Source organism: Symphodus melops (genome assembly GCF_947650265.1).
Source record: "Symphodus melops genome assembly, chromosome: 18".
Classification (NCBI taxonomy): domain Eukaryota; kingdom Metazoa; phylum Chordata; class Actinopteri; order Labriformes; family Labridae; genus Symphodus; species Symphodus melops.
The window spans coordinates 3098600-3122222 of record NC_136708.1 but is presented as its reverse complement, the minus strand read 5'-3'; the positions used below and the strand labels follow the sequence as shown (position 1 = coordinate 3122222).

The 23623-nt window shown below is 43.3% G+C and overlaps 1 protein-coding gene across 1 annotated transcript; it reads right to left on the bottom strand.

Annotated features, from left to right (window-relative positions):
• On the bottom strand, positions 1 to 19527 carry col28a1a (collagen, type XXVIII, alpha 1a). Its single transcript, XM_079368354.1, has 34 exons — positions 19311 to 19527; positions 17542 to 18107; positions 16125 to 16145; positions 15963 to 16022; positions 14420 to 14473; positions 14283 to 14327; positions 13561 to 13587; positions 13333 to 13377; positions 13188 to 13232; positions 10944 to 10997; positions 10784 to 10852; positions 10623 to 10691; positions 10020 to 10088; positions 9476 to 9544; positions 9327 to 9395; positions 8422 to 8490; positions 8274 to 8342; positions 8112 to 8183; positions 7497 to 7565; positions 7215 to 7286; positions 6750 to 6818; positions 6387 to 6455; positions 6074 to 6142; positions 5924 to 5992; positions 5659 to 5727; positions 5495 to 5563; positions 5042 to 5110; positions 4875 to 4955; positions 4120 to 4155; positions 4001 to 4037; positions 3247 to 3801; positions 2380 to 2528; positions 1720 to 1975; positions 1 to 924 (listed from the first exon to the last, which is right to left on the bottom strand). The coding sequence occupies exons 1-34, from the start codon at positions 19435 to 19437 to the stop codon at positions 752 to 754; spliced, it is 3510 nt and encodes a 1169-aa protein (XP_079224480.1). The 5' UTR covers positions 19438 to 19527; the 3' UTR covers positions 1 to 751.
• Positions 19528 to 23623: the final 4096 nt, after the last annotated feature.

Genomic DNA, 23623 nt, shown 5'->3' with positions numbered 1-23623 from the left:
TCTGACATTTAAGTGACGGAAACTTTAATAAAAACAGACGAACAAATGGGAAATCTCATGCACAGCCAATCTGCGTGCTCGGATGAGAGTCGGTTGCCAACTCGTATTGCACCTGTCGCTTCCTCAGTTACTGGGTAAACCTGAGGAGGCTACAGGTGGAACTTGTTCATTCACAAAAAAAGTCTCAGTACAGTTTTTTTCAGTGGGCGGCTGGTTATTAAAAAAGGTTTTTATTGTATATTCCTGCAACCGACGGGCTCTTGAGCATGTAGATTGGCAGTGCATGGGATGTCCTCGTATGGATGATTTTCTCACTAATAAAAACAGTTTGACACACACTGGTTCATGTCGTTTTCTCGGCTCACCAGTCTCAGCGAGGACAGATAACGTGAAGAGAATGAGTTCAGGACTAAACTGTGGAACAACTCCAACACAAAAGAAACAAAGTGAAAGTGAAATAATAAACATGGTGGATGTTTGGTTTTTTGTCCAGCTGGTCCTTTTGATGCTCCCTTGTTCAGGTGTTTACCGACAGTGCAGTGAGTGTGTGTGCAGCAGTTCAGGGTTGATCCGAAGCACCTGCAGCCTGTCAGACAACGATGAGGTCCCAGTCTGCCCACAGCGCGTGACCCCCCAGCCGTCCTGAGCGCTGTTAGTCCTCAGTCCTCTCTGTTCCTCCGTGACGCTGCGTTACACACACTTTTCCTCCACACACACACACACACACACACACACACACACACACGCTCTGTTACGTGTAGACGCAGGAGGTCATGCAGTCGGCCTCGGATTCAAAGTTGTTTCGGTTTCCCTCGCAGCTTCCGAACCAGAACTGAGCGCAGGCGTTGGCCTGGGGGTCGTAGTACCACCTCACCACGTACTGACGACAGGGACCGGGGTCCAGAGGCTGACCGCAGCCCTCACCTAAAGGACAAGAAGGATGTATTCAAACGTTTGTCAAAGTTATTTCATCTACATTTCACTTTATCAACAGGTCAATAGTAATATGATCGGAAAAAAAGGACGCTGAGATGTCATAGGACAACGTGGGCTTAGTAGGATGAGATCAGGGATCGGTGGTCCAAAAGTAATGCTTAATAATTAAAGGCCTCTTATTGGATAAAATCTGTTGTTCAAAAGGAATTAAAGATCCAACGAGATCACGTAATCCCAGCAGAGGGCGGCATTCAGACTGGATCACAGTGACAAAACTCACGTATTGAATTGTTCAAACACCTTTACATTATAGAGTGTGCATGCAGATATCAGCCTTACTAATGATAGAAGCTGCATATGCACGGTTTGAGAGTTTCATTTGGCTACTAGAAACTTCAGTCATCGTGCGATTGGCCGTCAGAAACAGGCGCAGACACCTCCGTGCAACTCAGGCTCTCATTGGCTGTTCAAGGTTGTAAAAGGTGCATCGAAGGCCGAATGAGGTGTCAGCGAAACAGCAGAGCTAAATGTGAAGACATGTTGTGTGTTTGGATTCGATCTTTCTCTGGATTTGGACTGTGAGTTTTCAGTAGATTATGATGGGGAGAAAAACAGCAAAGCTTCAGACAGTGAACTCAAAAGACTGTAAAAAAATGTTTTTGTTATCTGACACATTTTATTTCAGCCACTTGAAGGAGATTGAATTTTCTGGTAAATGATGAGCTGTGCTCTGATGTAAGTGAGATGAATGACCTCCCATCCTCTGGTGTTCTGCGTGTTTACCTGGCCTGGCTGAGTCGGTCAGAGGAGGAGGGCTGACGGGAGCCTGCGTGCTCTCTGCCTCGTGAGTCTGAGGACCCATCACCGAGCTCACCCCTTGGCTCTGCTGCCCCCTGCCACCAGGAGGGACAAACATCCTGTCCGGCAGCTCGATCCAGGAATCCACCAACACATCCGAGTCAATCAGGTTCTCGTCGACCCGCCCGGACTCTTGAGACTGTGGAGTCGGAGCTGTGACTGTCTCCAATGGGAACTCAACCTGGAAAAGGAAAAGATGGGACAAAGTTAAAGCTGAAGCTGTCAATACCTTTGTTGATTAGTTTTTATAGCTATATTCCCAAACAGATGCATCTATGTGCTTTATTTCTAAACTTTCGGCATATCATAAATTACTACATTTATTGTTATTGTACCAATGTACAATGCAGCCGTGCCTCTCCTAAAAAGATGACATTCACAACACCCCCACATCATCTAACCATAGATCCATGGTGGACCAGTACCAGTACCTGGTGTCAAGCTCTACAGTCCAACCTCTGACTCAACCACAGTGAAGGAAGCCCAGATGTTATTCTCTATCCTGAGTGATATCCCAGGTGTCCATGAAGTCAGTGCAGAGTAATGTCATTATCACGTTTACAGATGGGTAAAAAGCAGAGTTACTTGTATGTTTTCCTCATCCAGGAATGATCTGGAGCCGCCGTCCTGTGTAGAATCTGGTCGTTTCTTCACAGGTATCAAGACGGTGTTTGGAAGAAGTGACACTGTCTCCTCCTGCTCACAGATCCGACTCAGTATTTGGCTTTCTACAGCTGTGAAAAACAAACAGAAAACATGATTGAACATGAAAATGTTATCAGTTTTCTGCATCACACAAGTGATTGGCTACTCAAAGCTCGCAGAAGGTGGAAGTGACATACGAGGAGCGTAGGAGGCTTCGGGATAAAATCAAGATTTAAAGCCTCAGATTTTATTTTTGTATGAAGAAATCAGTCAGAAAACTCCAATGACAAAAACAGTCACTTCACCTAGTAGAGTGCTGGAGTTCTTCAATATCAACCATTGTCTGTATAATAATATGGACAAACATCCAATTCTACAAAAGTGAAGCCACACTACCGTTTGGAGGAGTGCTAACTTGGTGGAGCTTGTGACTTAATGTGGAACAAATGTTAAGAAAGGAGCCTTCTGGTGGAACGGCAGAATTAACCGTCAAAGATCGCTCGGGTCAATACCGTCCACCCGTGAACGGATTCTTGTGGACGCTCAGAGTGGACGTTCAGGGTTATTTAAAGTTCAATAACAAGGAAATTTATCAAAAGAGAAGTTGATCATGACTTTCAATCCACTCCTTTCTGCATTAAAAAACAAATGAAGACAAAACTGATCAGAAAAATGAGCACTCAGATATTCACCAGCAGGGGGAGCTCTACCTCCATATGCTTCCATCCCAGGCAGCTGCTGCTCCGTCCCTCCTAATAAACAGTCTATTATGTCAACATGCTGCTCAGTGTGACAGTGTTAGCTTACTGGGAAGTGTCCTGAAGTCATCGATGAGGTAGACGTGCTCGTCATCAGGATCCGAGGCGATAACGTTCATCTCAGCCTTGAACTCTTCAAACAGACGGTCGGTCCTGTTCACCACTCCGATCACGAACATCCTGATCCCCTCTGCGTGGGCGTCCGTCGCCGTTTCTTCAAACTGCATGACGTCACGGGGGTCGGCTTGCCCGTCTGTTAGCACCACAGCCACTTTCCTCACGCCGGGCCGCGAGTGCTGGAACAGCTGGTGGGCCCGATGGATGGCACTGCCCGTGAAGGTGCCCTCGCCCAGGTAGGGCATCGTCCTCACTGCAGCCTTCACTTCCTCTTGGCTTAACTGCTGCGTCAGACTTACCACCACCCTGTCCACGTGGCTGTAGAGAACCACGCCGATACGAGTCGCCGCTCTGCTCACCGTCAACCGGTCGACGAGAGCGTTCACGAAGTCCTTCACCAACTCGAAGTTTTCAGGTCCCACGCTCTCAGAGCTGTCAATCACAAACACCAGCTCCAGAGGGCTCTCTCTGCACCTCGTCCCACAGCCTGCACGGGAGACAGAAGACATCTGTCACAACGCTTCTGAAGCAGCGCGGGAGGAAACAAAACATAGCAGAAAAAAGCCCACAAACACTTCTTCATCCCTTCAAAACTTCAGCTCAGACTCTTAGTTGAGTTTAACTAAACACATCACCCATTACCACAGCTTAAACTTATACACGAGAAGATTAAATGTCTCATTTACCACAAATCTCCCTTATAATCCTGATGACTTCGTCTCTCTGCGTGAAGAAAGTTCATGGTTAAAAAACGTGTTTTACTGCGAGATAAATGGAGAAAGTTCAGTTCAGTCAGTGTACTCACAGTGAGGCCAGGCTCCCCTTTCTCTCCATGTCTCCCCTGTAAAGGTCAACTCACGTTACAAAGGCGTACATATTCCTGCCAATCAGCTGAATCCACACACATGTATATGACATGTTTAAAGGCAGAGAGTCCAGTCTCAGCTGTGTAAATGTCTCTGTGAGTCCTGACTGTTCACACTGTGTGTGATGTTGTAAGAGCCGTGTTTACATCGCGTTTCGACCGGCTCCTCCTCCCTACATATAAAAGCTGTTTAAGTGAGGGACCAGAGAAAAGAGGAATAACATCCTCACTGCTAATCTGAATGTCTCGTTCTTACGTTCTGTGACGCTAACATTAGCCTGTCCGCTAACATTAGCCTCTGGCGCTTAGCGCTTGATTAATGTGCGTTCTAATTTGATAACTTGAGTGGAAAAGGTGTCGCTGGAGGAAAGCGGACGTTTTGGTTTCACACTGGAGCTCAAGTGCGCCATCTACTGGATCAAAAAAAAAAAAAAAATCACACATTCTTCCTTTAAACTATATCGTGATAACTTTGCTGCCTTAGAGACCTTTGTGTGATTATTGTGAGAAACCCAGTGACATCACAAAATATGATTCAATCAAAATAACGCTGAGCAAATATAAAACAAGTCTTCGGGTGACTTTAAAATGACGAATACATGAAAACAACATGGCTGATGGAGACATTCCTGCAAATGTATCAACCTGTGTCGGTCTCCCTCGACAATAACCAGAGAAAAATAATGCAACGTTACCATCTGTCCTGTAGATCCAGGTTCTCCATGGTCCCCCTTATCTCCTTTCCTCCCTCTGTCTCCAGGAATGCCTCTATCACCCTGAACATGAAAGTCTCATTTCTTATTATGGTCTTATTTCAGCTCATTCAGAGCACAGATGTTTATACTGTGACAGCTGTTTGTACCTTCTCCCCTGGAAGGCCGTCCCCTGGTAGACCCCTAGGACCCACTGGTCCTTGAAATCCAGGCTCTCCCTGAGAATAAAGATGGGTGAATTGGTGACTTAGACGAGGGTGTCGTCGGCATATAGAAGTATGTTAAAACAGTCCAGTCGATGGATTTAAATTCTTTCCTATCGTTTCATTAAATGTAACAGGATAACATGTCAAGAGGAGACCCTGGAGCCTGATCAAAGCTCAGATCCTGATCCTTTGGTCCTGCTACCTAAAATGGAGGCTATTTGACTCATTTGCACAGGTTGAGCGAATGCAAAATCTGTGCAACCAATCAGGCTGTCAGAGTGTTAAGATGGGTGCTGAGTCCTCAAATAAAAATACTCAAACATCAGTAGGAAACAACATCATCCTGGATTTGTCGTCCTATATACTGTACCAAGCCCTGTTTAGTGTTTTAATGACCTTTGGTCCTTGGATGCCCTCTCCTGGATGCCCTGGAAGGCCTGGAGATCCAGGCTGCCCCGTAGAGCCCTGGAAATACAACACATGCAGACACATTTCAGTACGGGAGGGACGGGGAGGACAATCCTTTAACTTTCATTCATCGTGTATCAATGAGCACTAACCTTCGGTCCATAAAGTCCAACTCCAGGAGGACCTGATGGACCTGATACCCCAGGTAAGCCCCTGTCACCCTGAAAAAAAACAACACAGACAAAACAACTCTTTGACTTTCCATCTCATGCTGTCCACTCTCTGTCTCTTCAGATCCACCCCAGATCACAAACAAAGGTGAACACAAGTCATCAGGGTCCCCCCCCTCCGGTCAGTCCACAAGGCCTCCTTTAAACCACACATCTCACATCAGGAGGTCCTGCCGTTTCTCCTCACCTTATGTCCAGGTAATCCTTTCCCTTCAGGTCCCATCTCTCCTTGCACCCCAGGTAAGCCAGGCAGACCCTCACATCAGAGACAGAAGATGTTATTTCTCATGCAGTATTGATGATGGTGATTATTATTGCATGTGATTTCTCCTCTTACCTGCGGCCCTGGCAAGCTGTCTCCCTTTGCTCCTGGCGGCCCGACAGGCCCGACATTTCCCTTAATACCCTGAAGAGGGGCAGTCAGAATACTGAGTAAGAAATGCAGATGACCACAGTAACAGGCAGCGAGCATAAAGAGGCCTTACAGCTACATCCATCACATCACACCATGAATAACTCCAGTGATACATTCAACATCAGTTAGTCTCTTAGCTTGTATGACACTGATGCCAAAATGCTCCTCAGACTTGCTGCATGTTCAGTGATCTAAAAGTGTTTATTTGTGGGTTTTACTCTTTTGGTGGTTTTACCTTTGGCCCCATTATTCCAACTCCAGGTTCTCCGACAGGTCCAGTGGGTCCAGTAGGCCCGGGATCTCCCTGTGAGGTGCAACGAACAAGACCTTCGTTTTAACCGACTCCAAGCATTAACAGCACATGAGAAGTGGAATTGACTTCTTGGTTTCTAAAATGAATCTGTTCAAACGTTAAGTATGGTGTAAACAAACAAAGGATTCAACTCTAAACTTACAAGGCTTCCTGTGTGCAGATGTAGAAACACAATAATTCAAACAGTGTGTTCTGGTGTACAGCTTGTAGAGGTGCATAGCTGTGTGTTGACAGAGTCGTCACTGTGTGTGTGTCGATGTGTGTGTCTGTGTCTGTATGCGTCACCTTTGATCCTGGTAAGCCCCGCCCAGCAGGTCCAGGTAAGCCCATCATTCCCGTGCTGCCGGGTTCCCCCTGAACAAAACAATCAGCTGCATGTCAGACTGTGACCCAAAGTGAGTTGTATTTTTTTCAGTACGAAGTTACCTTTCCAGGCAAACATGTCAAATCAAACGAGTCCACTTAAGAGTCCTCGATCGTTCGAGTGACATGCTCATTAGGAAGACTTGAGGACTTCCTAATGTATCTATCAGTCTTGCCCAGGGACACATTGACATGTGACTGCAGCAGCCGACTCCACCGCTGGGCCACAGCCGCCCAGCTGACTTTGAACTAGTCAGCTTCGAAAACTATCCTTGAAGGTGTGAATAATAAAACTCGTACATTTTGTCTGAAATAATAAAAACATGGCCTGATCTGAAACACACTGTGTTGGAGTCTGACAGCCATCCAAACCTGGATTTAACATACCTTAGCTCCAGCAGGTCCCACTGGGCCAGGAGACCCTGACAGCCCCCTCGTCCCACGGTCCCCTCTGTCACCCTGCGCACCAAAAAAGGTCACAGAGACTTTAAAAGGCAGCTGCAGTGTGTTTGATTTAGAAAGGTCGTCCATGTGTTTGCCTTCGATAAGACTGTTAGCGTGTACAGGTAAGTCTCTACAGGTATGCAAATATGTATCTTCAATCTTATTCATCAATCTATCAAGAGCTAAATGTTTACTGAACAAACACTGAGGAAGTCGTCTGATCACCTTTTCTCCAGCGATACCTTTACCAGGTGCTCCCTCGAGGCCTCGCAGTCCCGGCAAGCCCATCTCTCCCTGCACACAAACAGTGAGTTACCGCTTCAGGTGACACGACCTCACCACCTCGTGAAACCTACTCTTTTGTATTGTTTTTCATTTTGAGGTATTTTAAAGTGTTGTTGCATGTTTTTAGATTTTCCAGCCCAGACACCGCGGATGTTCATTAGCTTTAGCTCTCATGTTGCAGTGGACCGCCGACCCCCCCCCCCCCCCCCCCCCCTGTTCCTTCCCATCCTTCTTCCTGCATCTGATCCCATCTCCCTCCATCCCATTTGTCTTTTCTTAAATAAAAATGAGTAAGGTCTTTTGCCTACTCTTTTGTAAACATTGGTGTTACACAAATATGGGTTGATTGATCCAACGTGGCCCCGTCAACTTAACTATTCTAATTCAACAAAGACGTCAGTGATCTTCATTTTTTATTATCACGAGGCCTCGGCATATTCAATGACTTCATCAAGGTAGAGAAAGTACTTAATTGTTCCGTTATTCTTTATGTTCAATACCTCAATTCACTGAGTCCACATGGGATCTTCTAGATGACCCCCCTCAGTGACTCACCTTTGGCCCCACAGCTCCGTCCTCACCAGGAATGCCCGGTATCCCAGAAGTCCCATCAGGCCCCGGCTCCCCCTGGAAAATAAACACCCCGTCAAGCCTAAACTTCCTCTCTCACTATACTCGTTTTTAAAGTTTTATTCACAGGGAGCTAGGTGGTTTTACCTTTGATCCTGGCTCACCAACCCCCCTGTGTCCCTGAGGTCCAGACTCTCCGGGGAAGCCTTGGTCCCCCTGAGAAAAAACACGGATCGCGTCAGATTCAAGAATAAAACTCAAAAAGAATCTCGGTTTCTGAAAGTCTCCGACTAACCTTTGGTCCAACTATACCCAGTCCAGGTGGTCCTCTGGGACCAGAAGGACCAGCTGGTCCCTGATCCCCCTAAAGCCAGAAGCCAAAGGCAAAGAAAAAATTAAACTTGAAGTGAAATATTTGGAAGTGACGTGTTTTACATTTGTGACTGAACTTTTACTGTAATAACAGCTGTTCTGGAGTCAGATTAAAGCCTTAATCTTAGATAAATCCAAAGTCAAAAATTCTGCATACAACCTCAACAATTCACATCCTGTCAAGACGGTTTGAAGGAAAAATCTTCTGAGACCTTTAAATCATTTTGGGATCTGAAGGTAGGAGAAATGCCTGCATGGATCTTCTCTGTGATTGTGAATTGTTTTGATTTTGGGATTTTTAAATGTTTTTCCCTCTGTCATGATATTTGATGATGTCTTTGTGTGAAACACTTTAAATTGCTGTTGAAAATGTGCTCCATAAAAAAATAAAAAAATAGAGATTTTTATTTCTCCCTTTCAACCAAAAATCCCTTTATCAGGTTAATAGAATAAATAAAATAATGTAGTTTTATCAGTGGATGAAGAGGAAGCCAGACATGAGCAATGATTTCCACTTTTAATGGAGGGAGAAGAATATTTGGGTTTAAAAGGGTTTTAGAGGAAAAAGAACATTTCTCATGACAGTGACACCTGTGATGGACGGTCGAGATGATGTTTATAAGAAAGTTGAATTTCTTCAACTAGATCTGATTTGGTCACAGCTACATTTATTATTTCTCCTGTCTTTAAATCATTCATTCCCCCCCTTCATAAGATTATTTAAAGCTGTATTTGGAGTGTAAGGACTGACTCCTACAGGCACAGAGACATATAGACACATACACAGAGTCGATAAAACCAAGTGAAGCGACTTCCTCGCGCTCTTACCTTTTCTCCTTGGATTCCTGATCCTGGAAAGCCGACCAGGCCCGGCAGCCCCGGGGCTCCGGTGTTTCCCTGAGGATCAGACAGGTCGTCTTTTAGAGCTTTACACGTTCTCAGTGAAATCCAAACGAGGTTTTAAAAGTGAAACGTACCTTTTCACCTTTGTACCCGACTCCTGGAGGTCCACGGCTTCCTTTAGGACCCTCGTAACCCCGGTCACCCTGAAAGAAACACACTCATATTCTTTACTATTCTTTCAACACAGCACATTCTGATCCTGTCTCTTCAGTTTCTTGTTTTCTAGAAGTCGGATTTTCCTGCAGCCTCCTGCAAAAATCTCTCTGGCTGAAGATGTTTAACAATATTTAAATAATTAAACTGCATTGTTCTCATTCTGCCTGCCAATCTCCTTCTTCTTACATCCTGAACTGTTTGGTGACACATACAGTAGTATCGCTTCCTTGACTCCTCCCTCCTTTTGCTGTGAGGGAAACATGTGCTGTCTGATTTCTCTGACACTTCCAGGAGTGCATGTGTGAAAAGGACTGAATATTTTCTCTCTCTGTTTTAAAAACACTCAGATGCTCTTTTTGTCTGAGCTGTGTTTTAAATGTTTCTCCTTTATTACACTGACGGCAGACCTGACATGAAGAATCATCATTAATCAGTCTGCGTACGACTCGTCCTGGAGCTCACCTTGTGTCCTGGAAGACCTTCGCCGGGAAAACCTGGAGATCCTTGCATCCCCTGCGGCCCTGCTGGACCCTTGAATACACCAACACAAGGGCAGAAAAAAAGTCATACCTCGGGTCTCAGGACATGTGGACCTTTGTCTTTTCTGTTTTTCAAAGAGAAAATAAAGAATCTGACAACTTTTAAACGTTTGAGAACAAGCCCATATTTCATTTTTGTATTTTAAAACGAAAATGAAACATTTATTTTTCATTTGTCCGTTTCTGAAATGAAAAACTAAAAGAGCAGAATATTCAAACTGTGGTAGAATCCAAATGAAAAAATACAAAGTTGTGATGACAGCTCAGATTAGTCACCGCACTTCGAATGGTTGATTGTCTGTGTTGTCTCTGTCTGCACTCCAGTACGCAGGAATGAAAGTTCACTTCAGATTAAAGGGTTAATCTGTCTTTTATTGATGGTCATTGTTTTCAACACTTAAAGACGTTTTTATGGTCAGGAGGAGGATGTCAAAAACATCAGCCATGTGTACTGGAATCCTCTGTAAATCTCAAAGAGCGTCTCTCATCAGAGCAGTTTAACGTTTCATCCAGCTTTGTTACTCACCGGGGCACCTGGCTCACCCCTGCCCATCGGCCCCAGAGGGCCCGGTCTTCCTTGGTTCCCTTTGTCACCCTGAAAAACAACATTCAAAGATTCAAGATGAAGCTCAAAGAACACACAGGACACACACTTCACATCAGCAGATTCATCAAGCGTAAAGTCACCTTGGGACCAGGGAAGCCCACTCCATTGTCTCCTGCAGGTCCAGGTGCCCCCCTCGGTCCTCGGTCACCCTTTCAGAGGAGGCAAAAAAAAAAGTTGTTAAAGCTGTCACCTGTGTATACAAACAGGACGCGTTTGGATCTGGTCTGACAGTGTGCTCACTTTAGGTCCCGACGGCCCCTCTAGACCCTGGTCTCCAGGTGCACCGTTGACTCCCTTAAACAGACGCAAACCAATAGAGGAAAGTGAATACAGGTGTTTGTGAGAGAAACAACCATGTGTTTATTTTCAGAGAAACAAAAACAAGGAGTAGTCACGTCATGATGCTGAATGTTTCTGTCGCTTCGGCAGCACTGCAGGCCTTATTTTAGACGTTAGTTTTTGCAGTCTGGGGTTTGAAAGAATCTTAAAACTGTGTGTATTTTTTTCTGCAGCAGTAGTGACAGAGTTAAGGTGGGAACCTTGTCAGTGTCAGCAGAGCGTCAAACAGTCAGAGGTCATTTAAACAAACTAGCACAGGTTGAAATGAAGCTCTGCGGCTAAGCTAAGGCTGCTGTAAGAGTGGGTGTAAATGTGCAGTAAATCAGCAAGATGAACTCTGCAGAGCATCGGCAGTCTGACGATATTTTAAAAACGTACGATACAAACACACACAATGGTGATGAGTGGAAACAAACCGAGAGAAATCTGAGTGTGCAAAAGAAACAGAAAACAACCGTGAAGCTGTGAAACCTTAAACTCGCTTCTTTTTCCCTCCTCGTCAAAATCTTGAACCCACATTACCCATAATGCATCACAAGCTCTCCTTGGAGACACAACATGTTTTACTAGAACAAGGCCACACCAGGAAACACACATGATGATGACTTACACCTACATCACCTTCTGTTATTGAATCTTTGAATTCATTTTGAAGCAGCTGAGTTGAGACTGAAGCTGAGCATTTCTCTACTTAACTTCTGATCATACATGATAGAAGTAGAATATTAAACATCAGGCTGCTGAGCTGTGACTGCCCTCTGCTGGACAGAAAGCACTCGTCCTTTATTTGTCCAACAAGGAGAAATGACTTCAGCACGCTTCCCTCACCTGCACAAACAGGATCCAGTGAACATGACTGTCTGCACATAAAGGACAGCTTGAGCAGTTGGGGGTTCAGTGCCTTGATCAGCAGCACTTCAGCAGTGCTCAGGAGGTGAACTGACCCCTCTCCAGTGACCAGACCAATTTGCAGACTTGGTCGTCAAGGTGACCTGAACCAACATCCCAAGTCCCTACACAGACTGAACCCTGTCAGCTAACAGGAAGTGAACATCGTCTGCACGAAGCACTTCTACCAATGTGCAAAAAAACATGAAAATATGCATTTTTACTTCTTGAATCATATCGTCTAAGACTTTTATAGACGAAGTCACAAGTCTGTGTGGGCGGTGCAAAAGCATGACAGTGTTCATACATGTTTCTATGTTCTCTGCAGGTCTTGTGCGACATGGGTCACGTGCCTCTCTGTTTATGTGTGGATGTGTTTTTGTTTTGCTTTTATTGGTTGAGTGTAGTGAGAGCAGCTGAATCCAGGACGAATCTCCCCGAGGGGACAACACGGAAAAGATGTAAAAAAAAAAAAAAAAAAAGATTCTGATGAATCGTGACTTGAGTGTATATCTAGTTTCATGGGAACTGGCGATGAATCAGAAGGACGTTTCTGGGGATCGGCAGCGCTGGAGGGGGCAACAAGCGTTTAAGAAGAGAGGGAATGTATAACATGTGCCCAAATCCTAATCCTCTGGGACAACGTCTGCTCTAAAACTACAACCAAACATTACAGGCTCGGATTCCCCCGCTTTAGAAAGGCTACATTGGGAGGGGATAAGACCTAATCCACAGCTCACATTCCACGAGTGCAGAGCGGGAGACGGACCCCGAGTGCGTGGCTCTCACTGCAGCTATCATGGTTTGACCACACACCCATTCAGATATCAAGACCCATCTCCAATGTCATTGAATAAACTACTAAACCATTATTTCTATAAAGGTGCATGAATCTACAACTATAAGGGCCGAGATGATGACAGAAAGTCATAAAATTACATGAGTATTGTTGTGATTTTACACAAAAAATATTGAAGGAAGAATAAAATCAGAATATAAGAAGATTAAAGTCACATAAGTACGAGAGAAAGTCGAAATAACACCAAGAAATGTGTAATCCTACAAAAAAGTTTTTATATTTTGAGATAGATCTAAGGACGACGTAATAATAATTTTAAAAATTATTCTGACTTTATTCTCTTATTATTTTATCCTGTTAAAATTCCCATTTCATTTTTAAAAATTGAGCAAAATTTCCCTCTGAAAAAAAAAGAGCGAGAGATTAACCTTTTAAATGTAAAATGTTTTAAACTTTACCTGCTCTCCTCTCGGTCCTCTGGAGCCTGGAGGTCCATGTGCACCCTGAGGATAAACATGGATATATCAAAGCTTCATGTTTGTACCGTACTTTGCCGAAACACAAAGATAAATAAACAAATGAACGTTTATTTCAGACACCTACTTGTTCTCCCTTTTTACCCGGGGCTCCACATTCTCCTTGTTCTCCCTGCAGAGTGAAAGCAGAGGAGACACAGCATGAAGCGTTTCACCTGAGCACGAAGTCAAAGACGTCTCACTCTGAAGCTTAAAAAGTCAAACTTCAAGTTAAACTTCAAACATGAAAACACTTATCAGTATCACGTATCCACACCTGTTCATCATAATAAAGTCATAATAAAAAGTCGCCTACCTTTTCCCCTCTGCTGCCGGCTCGACCCTTAAGAACAGGAAATGCATTTTAGTTCAAATGTCCTACACTGCGTATCAAACAGCTGATCATCACAGACTGGATGAAGCGCATTGACCTGCATTGTGTTGTCATTTCTCTACGGACACAGTACATGATAATGTTTCATCTTTATTGGGTCATGTACTTGTATCTTCATATCCTGACTGTCTGTCTCATATTGTATCGTTTCAGGACCTCCCGACAGAGAACGAGCTGAGCGGAACAAAGAGTGTCACCAAGCGCGTGTAAGTGACGTCACGAGGCCACGTGAAACATTGTACAGAAGACCAGCTCATGAAATAATGGCAGCAGCCTTCGATCCTCCTCCATGTTGTTGTGTTTTTTTTCTTTTTTGATCACGTGTGTTTCTGTGAGATCTCGTGTTTGTGGAATCGCCTCTGCGTGGTCTCGTCCTCCGGCTGAATCTCCAAGTGTGCGTTGGGAGGATTAAAAGCTCTCCTCATGTCTGTGTTCTCACACATTCTTAAAATCGATTCACTTTGAGAATCATCACCTATGAAGCAACCCTTCACGTGTGCAAATTGAAAAACAAGCACTGTGATAAAACACAATCTATTCAGAGCTCCTTTGACGCTTCACACAAACAACATGACAGTAAACTGAACTCAGACTGAAACGGCGGCATGAGAACCTGTTGACCATGAGAAAAGGACGATGATTACCTCGAGGCCCTCCATTCCTGGCCGTCCATTAATTCCAGCCTCCCCCTGCAGTGACCGAGCGCAGACAAAACAGCACATCAAACGACACTTCATGGATCCTTTCTGTTACCTGGATTACCGACACAATGGAGACTTACGCGGGATCCCTTTGGACCTGGAGCTCCGTCGGACCCCGGCTCGCCTGGTTTCCCCTACATGAAAGTAAAAGGCAGACTGTGAGCAGAATGAGAATATTTGGGCCCCCTTTCAGCTTTGGTTCAGTGTGTGCATAGTGATAGGTGAGGTAGGTCATCCTCGGTGTGTCCTGTCTGTGACCCCCTCTCCAACATAAACCTCGTCCTCGGTGCAGCAGGTTCTCAGATCACCGCAGCCTCTCTGTTTGTTCACGTTTAATCTTCCGTCCTTGACCTTTGCTTCTCTCCGCGGGACCTCTCGTCCGAAGCAGCCGCTCTCTCGCCACCTGCTACACTTGCATTGTGGGAAACATTTCCTGCTCTTTCACATCTTTTCCCCCTGTAGTTGTTTTGGATGCAATCCAGACGCACCTGCTGAGGGAGGCCACCAGGCCGGCTGCCGAGGCCCCCCCAGCTGTGCATGGATCACAGGCCGCTGTGTGAGGCTTACAGGGCTCTGTGAGGCTGAGAGAGCGGCGAGCTGGCACACTAATCATGTCACCATACCAAAAGGCCTGCAGGGCACTGGGCAGGGCCTCCTTCAAAACAGATCAGGATTTCAGATGACATTTGGTGCCAATGTTTTTTTTTATTTAACCATTGGCTTCCCGTCCTTTATAGAATTGATTTTAAACTTTTAATGTTTGTTTTTAAAGCTCTGTATGGCCTCGCCCCATCCTATTTATCACAGCTTTTAACTGTCCGTTATCCTGGCAGATCTCGAAGGACAACTAACCAACTGCTGCTGGAGGAGGTCAAAATATAAGCACCGGTGTGACCGAGCGATCTCTGCTGCTGCTCCCAGGATCTGGACTCGGCTTCCAGCTGACATGCGCCTCATTTCTGAGCAGAGCCTTTTTAAATCCAGGCTGAAAATCTATTTATTTCATATTACTTTTAATACCCAGTAGCATGGTAACACTTTTATTTTACTTTGCTGTATTTTATTACTTTTATTCAACTTTTTTTATTGGATTTTATTTTTCCTTCGACTTGTTGTAAAGCACTGAGGGATTGTTGTAAAGGGCTGTATAAATAAAGTACTTTCACATTTAACCAGGGAAATATTCTTGTTGAGACAGAAGAGTCCCGACAAAGACAGCAGCACAAAAGTGTCTCACAGAGAATTAAAGACCGATCATGAATGAAAGATTACATCATCGTCTTGTTCTGTGATTTTGCCAGTCTGGGAGTGTGAGATAGATGAGTTCAGGGAAAGAATAAAGGTCACAGAAACAAATGTTTGTTTTCAACTTCCTCATGCTTTAAATTGATTTCACTGATTTCTAATATTTTCTAGTTTCCACTTTGATATTTTGCATTATTTATGTGTTTAATCTTTCAGAACGTGTTGCAGGGAGGAGGGGGGATAATCTTGCATCGATTATTACTTTTCCAACTTTACGTTTCTTGTTGAACTGCTGCACTGTCACACCAGACCGACGATGATGGGGAACAACAGACCAACCTGAGCAGGAGAAGAAGGAGGGGATGCTCATACACTCACCGGTGGTCCGGGGTAACCCCTCTCTCCTCTCTCACAGGAACACGTCTTTGGCTGTGGACACTGAAATACAGACGGAAGAAAGATGGAAGTTCATGTTCATGGAAGTTGTGTCGACGTCTGTCCGACTAAAAGCAGTAAACAAAAACATTTTAAAGTACTCACCCGAGTTTTTACGATGAGGTTCTGCGAGACAAGAAGACAAAGAGACAGTTAGTCAAACTTCAGGGACACTCATGTATCAGGTCTGTTTTTTATCTCTTAATGTAATCTTGAGTAATGTTCTTGATTTGTTACTGAAATATTCACAGCCGAGACGCTGAACTACTTTCCTTCCTCATAGAACGCACATGAAGTCTTGTTTTCATGTTTTGACCTCAGACATGGTGAACGGATTGGAGCTCGTTTAGTTCTGTCTTTGTCCTCTGACAACACAAAGTTAGTTAGTTTATTGGTTGTCCATCTCAGTGAAGTCTTATTCACAGTTTCATAGATCTTCATGGTACATATTTGTTGTTCTCACAGAAACATACACATCAGGGGGGGGGGCAGTTTATAGTTATACAACAATTTGGGGTAAATAGGAGAAATAAAGTTGCACATATTCATCTGTGAGGTTTTACTTTGTTAATTATTTGAGTAGCTGAGGCTTCTGTGAGAGCGAACTTTATTGCATCTTATACTACGGTACCTTTCTCTCTATCACTACGGCTCTTTTGACTTATTTAATTATTATTCTATCTTGTGTAGCTTTGTGATACTTGTTGTCAGTTGATGTGCGTCTATTTAAATCTCATTATTTTGCATGAACTCATTTACTTATTTTCTATTGTATTTTATAACTGTATTGTCTAAATCACTTCTCCTTGTTTTTGTACTTTGTCATGTATATCTCACCAGTTTTTCACATTATCGCACCAATAAAAAAAAAAATAAAAAAAATGGGTGGGTAATGTTGGTGGGATATTGCGTGTGCGATGCCTGTGATGGCCTTGTTGTTTCATTCCTGTAGATTTGGTGTGTGCAGACCGGTCTCTTTGGTGGCAGTGTTGGTGATCTGGGTGAGTGTGCTGCGTGTGGAACAGCAGAGTAGAATGGGTTGAACGATGCTGGTGTACAGGATGGGGAGCGACATGAAGTCGGTCTCTGGTTTGCTTTTCTATCGACGTCTGTTGTGTGGCGTTGGAAGGTGAGGTTGTGAGTCCGAGGTATTCGAAAGGATCTCGTGTCTCTACTCTTTGGTTGTGAGTGATGACGGGATGGCGGGCTTGTACGGAGCCAAAGACCATTTCTTTTGTTTTGCTGACGCTGAGTCTGAGGACGTTCACCGCTGGGTGAAGTGTGAGTGTCGAGGTATTCTTGTATTGAGCGAGGCTGCTGAGTAAAGTGGTCATCAGAAGGAACTAATTCATTCACGCACATGGACACTCGGGATCAACTCGGGGGTTCAGTGTCTTGCCCAAGGGCACATCGGACATGTGGCTGCAGGAGCTGGGGATTGAACCCTCGACCTTCCTTTTGGTTTCTGCTTCCTGGACACACCATCGGACTAAATCAAGACTGCAACACAAACGTGACTCACCAGCTCGTTGTAGAGCTTGTCGTCCAGCTGGCTTTGAGCGAGGCTGAGGACGTGCTGCTGCGGGGGGGCGCTGGCGATGGACCGGAGTTTAGACACCATGGCTCCGTCTCTGGACACACCCGACAGCGCGATGGTGAAGACCTCGATGTTGTGCTGTTTCGCCTCAGCAGCAGCCGTGACGGCGCTCGGGCTGCGTGGGTGGTCTATCCCGTCCGTCATGAGCAGCGCCACCCTCAGGCTGCTGGAGGACGTCTCGCGGCTGAACACCTGCGTGGCGTTGGAGATGGCGTAGGCGGTGTAGGTGCCGTGGCCGATGAAGGTCATGGAGGCCACGCGGCTCTGGAAGACGTCCACGTCCTGCCAGTCCCTGAAGTTGTGCTCGACAGACACGGTGCTGCTGTACTGCAGCGCGGCCAGCCGCAGGCGCAGACGCCAGCCGGCCGAGTTCAGCTGCATCAGCTTGGTGCTGAAACGCAGAACGAAGTTCTTCTGCTGCTCAAACACCAGAGATGTGGCTTTCTCTGAGCTGTCCACGATGAACATGATCTCCACCGGGCACATCAGGGCTGAGAGAGGAAGAAGACCGGCAGCATTAGAATCTGATAGAAAGCATTAAGAGAAGATTAAAGCTGCAGCTGTTTTAATAAGAGCTGTCAGCATTCAATAGTTCACACGCTGTTTTGTCCCTTCAGGCTCACCGTAGATAATCCTCCTCACTGTCTCCCTGTAGTCTGAGTGATGTAAAACAATCTCACTTCACTTTAACAGACCACCTGATGACTTTAAACATTAGACTTCACGTCCTAACCCTCCATCTACCAGAACCTTACAGTTTTTCAAAATAAAAGCAGGCTTGAATTCAATCAGAAAGTAAAGTGCTCCCAGCTTGAGAAAGTACAAAGTAAACATAAAAAAATGTAGCTATTAAAGATTGTAATTATTTGACAGCACTAATGTTCATATATAAACTGTACAAAGGTACTAGTCTCTGTTGTTCAACCAACTCGACGGCCCAGAAGAAGACATCATCACCCTTTGCTTTGAATATCTGGATGAATTTGTAATCTGCAAAATAACCAAAGCGATCCCTGTCAGAAGCATCGGACACATTCAGCTTTTTATGAATATATGGGAACCAGCACATTTTCTTGTACTATGTTAGCTTAAAACATGTTGGGGTCTAAACGAATTAAAAGTTTTGTTTCTGTCAAACTCAAAATCTGTCTGGGCTGCATGGTGACCTCTGAATGCCAATGAGAGCCAAGTTTGTGCTCTGAAAGTGCTTCGTTGGGTGATTGTCTGTCCTTTAATAAAACAAAGTGAGCCATCAGTGAAGAGCTAAAATCCTGTAAACATGTTTAAAGTGAGATTTGAGAGAGCAATCAAACAACTCGTTCTGGTTCTTCTTCTTCTACTTTTGGATTTCTGGCAGGCTGTATGAACAGACCTCCACAGAATTACTCTTTACATAACATTTCAACAACAGTAGGGATCCTTTCGGCAATGTTTTATTAGAGAGACAGTCTGAGCCTGTCAGCAGGAAAAAGAGGACTCAATCATGACTGAAGCAACCTGCGGAGGCAAAACAACAGTTTGTATGCTGATGTAGACACTGAATTAAGTACAAGCAGAGCCGAGGTTTAAAGAAAACACCAGCATTTTCTAGTCGGCCTAAATAAGAAAAGCATTGTCATAATAAATATAGTGAGGTTACATATATTTATACAAAATCCAAAGTACATCATTCAGACTTTTATCAGTACACTTACTTTTGGCCTGGTTAACGATGATCTGGTTGTCATCTCTCTGACCCTTCCTCCGTCTCTTCTGACACCTGACCGGGCTCGACAGAGTCAAAGTGACGATCAGAACCTTCAGGATCCACCGCAAAGTCATCGTTCAGTCCTGCTGTTCAGCCTGGGTCAAAACATACATGAATACAACAAAGAGCATGACGGTTCAATTCTTTCTCTGTAAAAAACGCAGACTGGCCTCAGCGTGTGCCGTGAAGCAGGGGCTGCAGTGATTTCATTCTAACACAAGGGAGAGACAGCGGGCTCACACGCCACAGATGATTTTCAGGTAGGCAGGTTTATGGGTCAAAAAAACTACTCTGGTATCTGCTCCGTGTTGCAGCTGCTGTCTGACATTATATCACTGTTACCTTTATTAGCTCATACTAGAGCAGGTGTTATTAACGCTTTTCTCATTCAAGGATTCAAGGATTCAAGGTTGTTTATTGTCAAATATGCTCCATGTTAAACATGTTTACAGCACAGATGAAATTGCAATCCCCCCCCAACCCCCAGTGCAAACCTGCAGTGCATAAAAAGAGCACTAAGAAAACTAGCAATAAAAAAACAATACTAAACAATACTCATACATTTACTGCTGCAACAACTTCCACGTCCCTACTGTTGATACCACTGCTGATATCACCTCGTTCACTTTCCACCTCTGCTTAGTTACTCTTCATATTTCTGCAAATATCTTTGGCATTTATTTGACATATATTTCCTTTTTAAACAAACTGAATTTCCTAAACGTTGTGAACATTTGATGGTCATAATATCTTGTGGTTTTTTTTATTTATTTTTTTTAGTAAAAGCACGAAACAATATCCTCAAGTTCAACTACATTTCATTAGAGCTGTGACTTGAATCATTCTGCTCGTACTTGAGGTCATCATGGACAGTTTTGCAGATTGATAAACTGCATTGATTTATGCCAGAATGAGATTTGTTCCTTATTGTGTCGATGTGATTGATCGCTTTGAGTCATTTGTCCGCTTCATAAATAAATGAAAATGCACTTTAAAAACAGATCCTGTGTTTCTAGTTCATCCACAATAAACTACACATGGGTTACAGATGGTATCAATACACTTAAATAAAGGGCAGTTATGTTTTCATACTATAATCAAAAGAGCAGCATTACGAGGTTTAATCCCTCACAGATAAAGAAACAGGAAATTAAAAATTAAACGTTGATTGATTTGTTCAGATTTCATAAAGACGTTGGCTGTGACAGACTCACCTCACAGAGAGTGTGTGTGTGTGTGTGTGTGTGTGTGTGTGTGTGTGTGTGTGTGTGTGAACTGTACTGCACATTTCCCTCCTCTTTTTTAATCACAGATATTCATGTTTGTTATAATGTGACTGTTTCCCTACAAAGCTACAATAAATTGCAAATAATACATCTTCAACACTATTGTGATATTTGGTCACTACTATCACTACTCTAACTTTACATTATCTTAAAACATTAAACGACTGCTTCTTGTTACTATAACTAAGTTTATTTAAATGTTGCTCTAGCACTGTGAATTAAAGACTTAATTACAGTTGTAACTATCACCACCCTGACAAGTACTTTTATTTAACACCCACTTCCAAACATACGTTGTGATGATTTGACATAAAGTCATCTTTAGATTTGCCTGATACATAAATTCAAAGATGGACATCTCAACTATATTTGAGGTTCTTCATCCCTCATCACTACTCCTGCAAACAATAACATGACAGCATCTATTTACTATAGCTCTATACTGATATGCTGCTTCGCACTGTCACTGTCCATTACATACTTTACCACAGTTTATTTACAGGGCTTTTGGAGATACCTTTACTTATCGAGTATACTATCAATACTTGTCATGTAAATCTTGATAAGCAAATTGTTTGCATGTTTGGTGCAAAAAATACTGCTACCACTACCAGTACAACCACTGCTGCTTGACATAATCCCAGTCAGCATTAAAGTAATAATAGAAATATACTTCTTGACTTGCAATGGTTGATTTAATACTTTTTACTGAGGAAACAAAATAATTTGTTTTTCACTCTTCTGGTACATCTTCTGTAGGATATTTCAAATAAAACATGAATGTTTAAAACAGTTTGATTTTCCCTCAGGTTCAGTAACACATCTGTCTAGCTCTATATCTATCTAATTAAATAAAAGTAAACTCAGTATAAACTTGTGATAAACCTACCTGTGTGTAGTAAGTCAGAGCTGCAGCTTAATCCATCAGTCACACCAGCAGACTGTTTCACTGTGAGGCTGCACAGACACTCACACACAGCTCCACTTAGACCTGCTGAAGCGCTCACTGATCACTTCCTGTGATCCCTTTCAAAATAAAACTATGCTTGAGGCAACTTCTCAATGTTTCTTTTTTTAATATTGGGGGATTATTGATGTGATCAATAAGTTGTCCTGCATAGCGTGGACTTTTGTGTTGATTTTTTTTATGGTGTTGTTTTGACTGGGAAATACAATTCATCCGAAGAGAAGGCAGCAAAAGTGACAGCAAATGCATCGGCAGAACCAGAAACATGTAGCTAAACTTAGATTATTGTAGTGTGCCTCAGCCTCCTCCAGAAAAATCTCTGACATAAAATCGAAGTAATTGCGAATTTGCAACCGAAGTCTGCACAGCAGCGACTGGCAGAAAGAGCTGCCACTGACGTCACGCCACTTCAGTTAGCCAAAACACGCGCATTTAGCTAACAGATAATGTGGTTAGAAAATCCCTCAGGTGGGTTCAGTCCACAGCAGAACAGATTTGTGTGTTGGTTTGAAGTAGATGTTCAGGGTTATGAAAATGTTTCGGTGTTCGTTACATTTTCTCTCGTTATTTCTGCTCAACTTTGCTAACCAGGTGCACAAAGTGCCGCAGGAGCTGCATTCATAAACTGAGCTGTAAATCATCAAAGGAATAAGTTTAAAAATAAAAAAATACAGAAAATGACTTGATAATTAATAACTATCAGCATAACACTTTTTTTTTTTTGAACCACCACTTTTTATTTTATATTCATCTTTATATACAGCTTTTGTAAACAGCTTATATAAACAACAAGTATAAATGTTCAAGGCAAAGCGTCAACATTATAATATAAAAATAAAAAGGAAAACATTTAAAAACATGAAACATACAGTTCGGCAAATTAAATAAAATCCTAATCATGGCATCATCTACACCCACAAAAAGAGGAAATCCTCCATTTGGTCCAAGGAGGGTTACTGTCACAGTCACCTGTTACAAGGTGCAAAAAGGGGTTGCAAAATATGACAGGGCAAGCAGTCCTTATACATCACAACATTCCATTATGTATAATTCAAACAGACAATTCTCCCAAGCAGTCACGTCAATTTGAGGCAGGCAATGACAGGGGTCCACAAATTCATAAACAATTCCAACTTTAAGTGTAGTTTTGCTGTTATTTTTTCCATTAAGTACACTTTCTTTAACCTTTCTCTCCATTGAAGGGGGGTGGGAGGTGGGTTGAGCCAGGAAACAGTTATCATTTTCCTTGCCACTAGTAGCAGGATATGTAGTAAACGAGCCTGTTTTTTGTCCATTAGTTCTTCAGGAATAAACCCAATTATATAGTGTAGTGGCTCCAATGGTAAGTCAACATCCAGAATTGATTTTATCTCTGCCTGAATTCCCAACCAAAATGTTTGCAACTTTGGACAGTCCCAATATATATGTGTGTGGTCTCCAATTTGGCCACAGTTCCTCCAACATAAATTCGTCTTTTTTTCGTCATATCTTGAGACAACAGAAGGTGTTTTAAAGTATCTCATTTTCCATTTCCAATTAAATTCCTTCCACAATGGGCTATTGGTTATTTTGTGTCCTGATTCACACACCTCCCACCACTCCTCATCTTTGATAATAATATTCAATTCCAGTTCCCACCTTTCCTTAATGTGGAGAGAGTCTCCAGACCAGTATGCTTGTAAGTATTTATATAGTTTGGAGACAGTTTTTCTTGTATTTTTTTCTGTCATATTCCTAATCAAAAAATTCTCTATTAATGTTGGTGGTCGTTTCAGGGCCTCCCATTCTTTATGTGTCATTAAATAACTCCTTAGTTGTAGGTATTTATAAAAATCTTTGGAGTTTAGGCCGTATTTGTTTTGTAATTGTGTGAATGATTTTAAAGTTCCTCCATCAAACAGTTGGTTTATGTTTATTAATCCCTTTTCTGCCCATCTCCTGAATCCTGTATCCAACCTGTTGGGCAAAAAATCGACATCTTTTGTGATCTTGATTGCTCGTGAAGTT